At 54.7% G+C, this 10,487-nt stretch overlaps 2 protein-coding genes across 2 annotated transcripts; one reads left to right on the plus strand and one right to left on the minus strand.

Moving 5' to 3' along the window:
• Positions 1-2: 2 nt before the first annotated feature.
• PAF1 (PAF1 homolog, Paf1/RNA polymerase II complex component) lies at positions 3-4,789 on the minus strand. The gene is made up of 14 exons (XM_082606826.1): positions 4,441-4,789; positions 3,859-3,888; positions 3,668-3,760; positions 3,234-3,355; positions 3,074-3,140; positions 2,885-2,986; positions 2,698-2,803; positions 2,538-2,606; positions 2,350-2,453; positions 2,143-2,259; positions 1,917-2,045; positions 822-927; positions 619-709; positions 3-540 (listed from the first exon to the last, which is right to left on the minus strand). The coding sequence occupies exons 1-14, from the start codon at positions 4,485-4,487 to the stop codon at positions 143-145; spliced, it is 1,581 nt and encodes a 526-aa protein (XP_082462952.1). The 5' UTR covers positions 4,488-4,789; the 3' UTR covers positions 3-142.
• Positions 4,790-5,002: 213 nt separating this feature from the next.
• On the plus strand, positions 5,003-8,337 carry MED29 (mediator complex subunit 29). Its single transcript, XM_082606827.1, has 4 exons — positions 5,003-5,265; positions 5,822-5,880; positions 6,149-6,233; positions 8,034-8,337. Exons 1-4 carry the CDS (start codon positions 5,050-5,052, stop codon positions 8,274-8,276), a joined length of 603 nt encoding a protein of 200 aa, XP_082462953.1. The 5' UTR covers positions 5,003-5,049; the 3' UTR covers positions 8,277-8,337.
• The last annotated feature ends 2,150 nt before the right edge of the window (positions 8,338-10,487 follow it).

A 10,487-nucleotide genomic window follows, 5' to 3' on the forward strand; every position in this document is an offset into this window, starting at 1 on the left:
GGTAAGTAAAGAGAAGTTGGCTTTATTAACAGCAGAGGTTTGGAGGAGAGGGAAACAAAGCAAAAGGCTCACAAAGAGACCACTCGAAAAGTGCCTTCCTGCACGAAGTAACTATCCGCACCAGCCCTGAAGGCCCTGGGACTCAGTCACTGTCACTTTCAGCTTCACTGGAATCAGAAGCTGCGGCTTCACTGCCATCCTCCTGAGCAGAATGCTCGCTGCCACTGGGGAAGGGACTGGCGCTCCGGCTCCGCTGGCCACCCCCATCGCTGCCACTGTCTGAATCATTGTCACTGCCGTGGGCCCGTCCTCTGTCCTCATCATCAGAGTCAGCGTCGTCCTCTGAATCAGCATCACTGCCGAAGATCTCCTCTTTGTCCCTGGCAGCCCGGGCCTCATCCTCACTGCTTTCGTCCTCACCGCTGCCACTCTTGTCACTCGCCTCATCCCTGTCACCCTCCTCCCGTTCACTCTCGCTGCCTGAGCGCTCATCCTCGCTGCCTTCCTTCTCACTGCTGCTGCCCTTCTCTCGTTCCTCATCTGTGAAGGAGCAAGAAGAAGTAAGACCCAGTTCCCCACCCTCCCAGGGCTCCCAGAGTTTGGCCCGTCCAGCTTTACCTGAGCCCCCAGCTTCTTTCTCTTCCGTCTCCATTTCCTCCTCTTCTTCCTCCTCGGGTTCGTGGTTCTCCAGCTGGGCCTTCCGTGCTTCCTGGAAGCAGCAGGGTTGAGGGGAAGGGGAGGGTGTTCTATCTGGTTCCTGCCCCACTCCTCACGAACTACCACCCACCCCATGGGTGCCCTGGGTCAGTGGTGCTTGTTACCTGGGCTTCTAGTTCCTTCTCATTCATGTCCCGGTGTTTGACCACAAGCAGGGCATTGGTACCCGACTGAACCCCAGCCTTGGCTCGGCGCTTACTCAGGCGGACCCTGCGGCGGCGGAGTTGGGGGAGGGGTGCGTGAGATTCAGTTAAGGACCCCCGTGGGGAATCTGGTCTAATATGGTTCTTTACCCATCCTTACTCATCTATGCTTAGCCTAGAGCAGACCAGAATAAGTACAGACTGAATAAAGGAGACTAAACTTGGGGGTAAGGGACGGGCGGCATGATAGCCATCAGGATAGCAGTTTGGTTGCCCTGCACTTTATATATGTGTACATGTGTGCCCTGTACACATACACATAAACGTATAAAGAGACTTCAATGTGAATTAGATACCAACACTTGAAAAGAACATAATCTCGATTTCTGGCTTTTGGAAAATAAGATTCTGTGACCCCCCTGGGCCTTTGTTGCCTTGCCAGCACCCCCCACCCCCACTCCGAGCATAGCGGCAAATGGGTTGCTGTGCTGGTCACAGTGCCCCTTGGAGGTTGCCAAGAGCTCCAGGTCACCCAGCCCCCAGCAGCCCACTGTGCCTTTTAGATTTTTTGCCTGTCTTAATGGGATCAGGATCTGGATCTCTCCTTTAAATAGAAACTCCAGGTCACACTTTCCCAACCTTACACCAAGGGTCCCAACATGGCAGTAAACTTTTAACCATCAGGGAAGTCTGGGGGGTCATGTTTTTTGAACTTGGGTATCTAGCGCTTCATTTAAAACATTCATGCTAATTTTATGTATTACTCCATACTTTAGCTATGTTTACTCTTACATGAAGTCTCCTTAGTATCGGTAAACTTGGTAGTCCTACCCTACATGAAAGCTCTAAATATTTCCAGTGTTAAGTAAAGATTTTGTTTCTGGGTTCTTGTGTCAGAACCAGGTCCAGCCCACATGCATGAACAGGCTTCTGCTCTTACAAATGCACATGGCAAATCTTTAGGTATAAATGACCTCCAAGGTGGCTCCTGCATACCCCAGGGTACTGAAGTACAAGCCCAGGCTAATCTGCGTGAGGTAGGACTGTGCTGAGTACCTGGTCTCCAACTCATTGTAGTAAACCCCATCACCCTCTCGGAAGATGAAGAAGTAGTTTTCCTCGTAGCCCTTGCTAGCCTTGTTCTTCACATTCCAGTTGTACTCCCGAGCAATCTTGTAGTCGTACCTGAGGATAAAGGGGATAGGGTCAGCCCCATTTCTTCCCTGTGAGGGAGAAAAGGAGACACTTCTCAATACCCAAAACCTAACCCCAACCCACGCACACGTCATCTGGTGCATAATCCATCTCCTCTTCCTGGTCCCGTTTTCGCTTCTTCAGTGTTTCTTCCACAGGCAGGAAGTAAGCCACAAACTGGTTCCCTTCCTCATCCATCATGCCCCTGGTTGCGGGGAGAGGAGGAGCAGTTAAGAGTGAGTGAGGAGCAAGAGACAATAAGCAGCAGGCCAAGGTGGACAGCAGGGCCACTTACCTGATCATGGCCTGAGACATCATCTCCAATGCAGCTGCACCACTTGTGTCCTTGGGGGCGGGGTCTGAATCAAAGATTACCTGAGCGCAAGGGTTGATCCACATCTGGGAGGTGGAGGGCACGGGGGTTAGACTGGGACAGGGAGAGATGGCAGGCTATCCCTCTCTGCCCCCTGCCCTGGATCTGACCTTAAAATCTGGAAAGACAGGCATGACCTCCACTGGTGTCACTCGGGGCTTGCTGTAATGCTGGGAGATCTGGCAGAGGCAAAAACGGGGTGAGAGGAGTACAAAGTGCTGTGGAAGCACACCTTTGCCTGCCTCCCCCCGATCCCAGTCCCTCAATTACGGATTTCTGGGCATCCTCAAAAGTCTTCTCAATAGCTGTGATCTGGCTATCCCTGTCTTTGTATATTTCTTCCTCAGTGAACTGCTGCTTCACAGAAACCCCAATCCTAGGGAGGAAGAAAAAGGCCTTTAGAGGCCACGGGATATACCTGAATGCTCCACCTTCCCCGCTACCCACCGCAACTTACTTAACCTCAGGCTTCTCATTGGAAATGCCATAACGATTGAACTCGGTGGAGATGTACTCTGTCTTCCGCATCCATGGCACCACCTTTGCATGCTGCTGGGATCTGGGGCGGGAGAATCGGGCACCTCAGGACCCCACTGCCTTCCTCCCATCAGAGCCAGTCCTGAGTCCCCACTCAGCACCCCCTCACCTCTTGGAGCTGGTAGGGGCCTGAATCTCCTCTTCCAAAAGCTTCTCATCAGCTGGATCTAGGAGTACTAGAAGAGAGCAAGGTGAGAGAAGCACTATGACAGAGGACCACAGCCAGCCCTCGCTAGCCTAGGGCAGGCCCTCCCTGTCTCCCAACACACCATTGGGGTCGATGCGGTAGGTATCAGGGTTGATGAGGTCAATGGTAACTCCCAGGTCTGGCTCAGTCAGGAGATCATGTTTGTGCTGTTTCTCCAAGGAAGTCGCTTTGTACTGGACGAACCTGGGTGGGGAAACATGCCCATTATGGTTGCCTAATTCCAGCCTCATCCCTCACATCCCTGCTTCCCAGAGGCTAAGCTCCTCCAGGGAGGAACTCGGAATGAAATGTCCCCCATGTTGGAGTCCGCAGGCTAGCAGCTCTCGAAGAGACTTGGATGCTGCTTGCTTCTGTACTTAAATATTTACGGGGCACCTACTATTATGTGCTAGCTACTGTTGTATGCCTGAACAGTCAACAAGAAAAGCAGTCCTTGCCCTCAAGGAACTCATATTCTAAGTGAGGTGTTTCCCTAACCCCCATGCGCAGTCTCACCTGTTCTGGTCGAAGGGATAGGTAATGAACTTGGGGTCGAAGGGGATGTCAGGGAGGCTATTGCAGTACTTGACTCGGCAGACCACTCCAGACCTGGGAACACAGTGGCTCAAAACCCAGCCCCTGATGCCCCACCTCTGTTCGCAGCCCCCATTGGCCCACCCGTCCTAAGAAAACACAATGGAGCTCACCTCTCAGGCAGAGTCCGGTGAGAATTGGGCCTGGGGGGTAAAAGAGAGACACTGACAAAAGATGGAAAGAACGGGACTGACAGGAGAGCAAAGGGGGGTTTTCCAAGCTTTTAAAAGGGAAGGAGAGAATGACAAACGCTAATTCCTCTTGGTAGGGGTGTCCCAAGTGCTCTAATGAGAGTGTCACGTATTCCTTTCAGTGTCCCTAAAGGCTTTAATGAATGAAGCCAAGTGCTCAATCCCTTTTGAAGGAGATGTGTTCAAGTGCTTTAATAAAGAGTCGCATGCTCAATTGTTTTGGGGAAGAGGGATCTCCAAACGTCTGACTGGAAGAATAAAAACTCAATCCCTTCTGGGTAAAGTCCCCAAGAGCTTAATTCCAGAACTCCGCGGCAGGGAAAGACGGGGGCAATACGCCTTCTGAGACCCGCCCCCGTGAACGGGTGAGCGCTCCATGACGTTACGGGCTGACTTGGGGGGCTGGTGAGGTTGTAGGCTGACAGCTGGGCTCGACCCTCCCACCTCGCCGATGCCTACCCAAACGTAAAGAAAAACAGTACAGTCAGGCGCCGTAATGCCTACCTGTGGCCATCCTCGCGCTGGGCCTGGGTCTGGATAGTGGGCGCCATGGCGACGACGCGAGATAAGTCCTGACAAGAGCCTCAAAGAGCCACGGTAAAAGGCGTGCCGACTTCGGCGCACGCCCAATCCGAGGCAGGACTCGGGTTGACACCGCTCTCCTCAGGGATAGGGTCGGAGTGAGGTGGGCTGGTGAGAAGCGTTCCAGCAACACTGGAGTACTACGTAGTACTCAGGTAAACGCGCAAACAACACCAGGGACTGACTCACAGCTCCAGAACACCAACTGCCGCCAGTGCTCTGAGGACCGCAGGTCGCCTCAGGCGGCGACGCCTTCTGGGAAATAGAGTCTGATTGGAACCACACCCGGATTGGCGAACTTCTGGGCAAAGGGCGGAGCGAGGCAGGGAGGGCCTCTTGTGATTGGTGAATCGGTATCTCAGTCTAGACGTCGGATTTGAGAGTCGAGTTGGAGGGTGGGTTCTTTCCTCCCATTGGTTAAATTTTATGGGAGGCGGAGCTAACCAGTAAACGGGGCCTAGAGATCAAGACGCTAAGAAGAAACCGGGAAGACGCGCTTCTGACGCACTTCCCGCGCGCGAAGCGAGAAAGATGGCTGCATCCCAGCAGCAGGCTTCCGCGGCTTCCTCTGCCGCTAGTGTGTCAGGTCCGGGTTCGGCCGGTGGCTCGGGTCCCCAGCAGCAGCCACAACCACCAACACAGCTTGTGGGACCTGCCCAGAGCGGGCTTTTGCAGCAACAGCAACAGGACTTCGATCCTGTGCAGCGCTATAAGATGCTTATCCCGCAGCTGAAGGAAAGTCTGCAGGTGAGTGGTCGGGAGATTAGGCTCTCTGACATCACGGGGGTGGGCGGAGGGACTGTTTAGTCAGGGAGAGAGCAAAAGGAGCGTTAGGCAGGGAAGAGGAATGAGACTTGATCTTCTTCGTGAGGCCAAAGCGAAGCTCTGTGGATTGACAGTGTGAGGTGGGATCAGGGCGAATCTTGAGCTTGAGACTGACTGCAATTCGAGGGGGAGGGAATTTAAAGGAGAAACTTAGCTCTAGTCGTTAAAGCCTGAGGAAAGGACTGGCCTGTACAGAGACTGACCGTGACTGGTGGGTGAGGGAGGACTCTAAGGTATGTCCGGGAGGGTATTGGCGAGAACCGCAGGTGAGAGCGGGCCTCCGGGAAAATACAGGTGGTTAATGCTATAGAGGAATGGAAGCTGGAGTTACTCTGGAGTGACGGGAGGGTAAGTGCCAAGTGAAGAGGAGACCTGAGATTGGGTGTATCTTAAGGAAGAGTGTAGATCTACCAAAAGTGTCCTCTTCTCTTTCTCCATCTCCTGCACCTCTTTTTTTTTTTTTTTTTCTTTAAACTAGACCTTGATGAAGGTTGCGGCCCAGAACTTGATTCAGAACACTAACATTGACAATGGACAGTGAGTACTCCTCTTTCTCCTAACTCCATCCTAGTCTTAGAAACTCATCCCCCTTGCACCACACCCACCCCACTTTTCTCTTATTTTCAAGCCTGGCTCCCTAGCGCTTGACCTTGCCCTTTTTGCCCCTTCCTCTATTAACTGTCCCCTAGGCCCTGCCTTGGGTCTCCTGGGCCTATACCTGGTTTTCTGATGGATACTTGGTTGGGTAGTCATTTAGTCCCAGAGACTGGAAATACATTCCGCACCTTCCTCTCCTGGACTGTAGGAAGAGCAGCGATGGACCCATTCAGCGCTTTGACAAGTGTCTGGAGGAGTTCTACGCACTCTGTGACCAGCTAGAGCTCTGCCTGGTAAGGGGTCTCCCAGCCACCAGGTGACCACAGCCCTGCCTCAGTTCCTGGTGCTTCAGGAACCTTCATTCAGTCAATCAACACACGCTCACTGAGCACCTCCCGCGGCCCAGACCTGTGCTGACGCTGCAGCTGATGCTGGGGGCACAATATTGCCCAATCCTTGCCCTCACAGAGCTTCCAGTTCAGTGGGGTGACAAATATATCCTCAAACAGTGACAGCTCAGAGTAGTCAGGGCTCTGATGGGAGAAACTCAGGCCATGGAGGGCTCTGAAGGGGGAAGCACAGACAGAAGGCTCAGGGCTGGAGTCGTGGAGGCACAGGCAGAGGGGGCAGGATTAAAATGAGGGAAGCTCAGGGGGGCTGTGGAAGTCCAGAGAAGGCACCTGACCCTGCCTAGGGCAGGTTTAGGGAGGAAGTGGCTCAAGGTAGACTATTAGTGGAGAGCACATCTGAGCGGAGGCTGGAACAAAAATGGAAGAAGGGCAGGAGTTGAGAGGAGGGCAAATGGCTCAGAGCGCAGCCTTTGGAGTCAGATGGACCACCAATCTCTACCTCTGAGCCTTGGGTTCCTCCTTTGGAAAACGGATTTTTGGGAAGGGCTCAGCAAGATCTTGCATATAAAGCACTTAACCTGGTGATGGACACATGGCAAATGTTTCCTGTAGTATCCTCATTGTCATTATTTTGAACTGGACTTTGAAGGAAAAGTCAGTCTGAGGAGCCTCGTAGTGGTAGAAAGATATTCCAGCCAGACGGAACAGCTTCTGCTTTAAGTTCCCTTTAGGAACATCATGAAATTCAGTCTGGCTGAGGTGTGGTAGGCGTTGGCGCTTGTTGGATTTTGAATATAGCCTGGAGGGTGCTGGGGAGCCATGGAGGGTTTCAAGCAGGGAAGGACATGGACCCATTTGCTTTTTTAGGAATATGCCTCTGGCTGCCACATGAGGGATGGGTGCAAGGGGCTGAGAGTGGAGGCTGGGAGCCCATGGCAGGACTCAGGAGGGCCAGGTTCCACCAGGGCAGGGTCCTGAGGAAGTGGGAAAGGGCAGGTGGGAGAGGTACTCAGAAGGCTTTGTGCACAGGGCCATGGGACTGACAGGCTGGGGGAGGAGCCTCCAAGATGAGGCCCAGGGCTCTAGTTGGAATGGTAGGGCCGTCCCTGAGACAGGGACCCAGGAAGGAGAGTGGTTTTGGGGGCAGAGTATGGGAACTCTGGAATTTTAGGGGAGGCTGGGCGCACAGAAGTGGTGTCATCAGTACAGAGGTCGGAACAGTAGTGTGTGGGGGTGAGACAACCCCTAGAGGGAATGAGAATGAGAGGAGGAGAAGGGATACGGGAATGACCACATTTAAGGCTTAGGTAGATTAAAAAGCATCTAGAAGGACCAGCCAGAGAAGTAGGAGGAAAACCAGGAGGAGCAGGTGCCGCCAGAGAAGCTAGTGCCAATGCCAAGCCTAGGGTGAGGACAGTCACAACGAGAGTAGTTGACATTCATCAACTAGCACTTAAGTTAACTTGCCAGGACCTGTGCCTGTGTCTCTTGCACGCTGCTCTCACCATTCTCACCTTATTAGATAGTAGGAGTAGTTATTAAACCCATTTTCCAAAGGAGGAAACAGATGCAGAGAGGAGCAGCCGCATGCCTGAGGTCACCCAGCGAGTGGCAGGGCCAGGCTCTGACCCCAAGACCCCAGGATTCCAGAGGCTGAAAAGGCTACCCCAGGCTGGCCCTTGGGGTGGGGTTGGCAGTACCCGGAGTGAAGGCTGATGCCATGCCTTGCCTGCCTGCCCACAGCGCCTGGCCCATGAGTGCCTGTCACAGAGTTGCGACAGTGCCAAGCACTCTCCGACACTGGTGCCCACAGCCACCAAGCCTGACGCCGTCCAGCCTGACAGCCTGCCCTACCCGCAATACCTGGCGGTCATCAAAGCCCAGATTGCCTGTGCCAAGGACATTCACACTGCCCTGCTGGACTGCGCCAACAAGGTCACAGGCAAGACGCCTGCACCGCCTACGGGCCCGGGGGGCGCCCTGTGAGCTGGCAGGGCTGGGAGTGGGGCTGGCAGTGGGGGAGGGAATGAAGAGTGGCCTCAAAGCAGCTATGTCTCTGACTTTTCTTCCTGCCTGCGCACTGCGGCTGGCGCCAGCAGGGGGCAGCAGAGGCCAGCAGGGAGCACCCAGGGCGGGGCCTGGCCTCTGCGGGCTGCCTTTTCTGTTCCCTGGCTGAGGGTGGACTTTGGATTGTGCCTGTTGGTGACCTCTTCCAGGGGCTCTCCCCCGACCTGGCCTGGCTCTGGAGCCCTGACTGGGTCCCTCTCCCTCAATCCTTCCTTGATTCTGTCCCAGTTTGGGGGTGGTCTCTGTGCCTGCTCCTTTTTCTAGCTGCTCCTCTGAGCATCTTGTGTCATTCGATCTCTTTGTCCCCATCTCCCTGTCTCTGAACATCTCTCTCCCAGTGCCCCTTTGCTGTCTTCTGCCCCCAGCTCCTAACTGGGACTCTGTGTCTGTGCAGGGGGCCAAAATGGAAGCCAGAACCCCTGGCTTACCTGGGGCTAGAAGGAGCTTCATTTCCAGGGACCACAGTCATATCCAGGGATCCCTAGCACCTCCCATGTCAACTTGACCCAGGAAAGAGGAAGTGGAGGGGTCTAGGCCCTGACCTCAGCACGCCCGATTGGGGAGCAACCCAGCCCGCCACCCCCCATAGCTGGGGTCTGCGTCAGCAGCACTCAAACGAGGGGCGTTGTGCAATCTGCGGTGAAGCCTGGCCCAACTGGATGCCTGGGTCCCTGTATTTTTAGCCCCAAAGGAGAAGTGAAAAGGCCCCAGCAGGGGTGAATCATCAGTCCTGGGGAAGAAGACAGGCGCCTGGGCCCCAGCTCCGGGAAGCAGACCTTGGGGAGGGGGCTTCAGGGAGGGAGTGCCCCACCAGGCTTCCCCATGGCCTTCAGGCCTGGGCAAGTATAGGGCGGAGCTACCAGCCCAGGCCCAGCTGGTGGGTGTGAAAGGCTCAAGTGACTCAGCCTGGTTGGGGGACTGACCCACCCAAAACCTTCTGTACCCTGGTTCCCATGGCACCGCCCAGAGGCCTCCTGTCCTGGACTCCACATCTGTAAGGAAAACCCGGGACCATGGAGACCTGCGATTCACCCAGAGCCCAGGTCCCCATACTGGAATCCTGGGAGTGAGTGAGTGAGTGAGTGTGAGTGTGTGTGTGTGTGTGTGACCTGCGATTCACCCAGAGCCCAGGTCCCCATACTGGAATCCTGGGAGGGAGGGAGGGAGGGAGTGAGTGAGTGAGTGAGTGAGTGTGTGTGTGTGTGTGTGTGTGTGTGTGTGAGTGAGTGACCTGCGATTCACCCAGAGCCCAGGTCCCCATACTGGAATCCTGGGAAGTGTGTGTGTGTGTGTGTGTGTGTGAGTGTGAGTGTGTGTGAGTGAGTGACCTGCGATTCACCCAGAGCCCAGGTCCCCATACTGGAATCCTGGGAAGTGTGTGTGTGTGTGTGTGACCTGCGATTCACCCAGAGCCCAGGTCCCCATACTGGAATCCTGGGAAGTGTGTGTGTGTGTGTGTGAGACCTGCGATTCACCCAGAGCCCAGGTCCCCATACTGGAATCCTGGGAAGTGTGTGTGTGTGTGTGTGTGTGTGTGTGTGTGTGTGTGTGTGTGTGTGTGTGTGTGTGTGTGACCTGCGATTCACCCAGAGCCCAGGTCCCCATACTGGAATCCTGGGAAGTGTGTGTGTGTGTGTGTGTGTGTGTGTGTGTGTGTGTGTGTGACCTGCGATTCACCCAGAGCCCAGGTCCCCATACTGGAATCCTGGGAAGTGTGTGTGTGTGTGTGTGTGTGTGAGACCTGCGATTCACCCAGAGCCCAAGTCCCCATACTGGAATCCTGGGAAGTGTGTGTGTGTGTGTGTGTGTGTGTGTGTGTGTGTGAGTGACCTGCGATTCACCCAGAGCCCAGGTCCCCACACTGGAATCCTGGGAAGTGTGTGTGTGTGTGTGTGTGTGTGTGACCTGCGATTCACCCAGAGCCCAGGTCCCCATACTGGAATCCTGGGGGGGGGGGGGGTGTGTGTGTGACCTGCGATTCACCCAGAGCCCAGGTCCCCATACTGGAATCCTGGGAAGTGTGTGTGTGTGTGTGTGAGACCTGCGATTCACCCAGAGCCCAGGTCCCCATACTGGAATCCTGGGAAGTGTGTGTGTGTGTGTGTGTGTGTGTGTGTACACACCCCAGAC

The sequence above is a fragment of the Mesoplodon mirus genome (assembly GCF_964341445.2).
Source record: "Mesoplodon mirus genome assembly, chromosome: 19".
Classification (NCBI taxonomy): Eukaryota; Metazoa; Chordata; class Mammalia; order Artiodactyla; family Ziphiidae; genus Mesoplodon; species Mesoplodon mirus.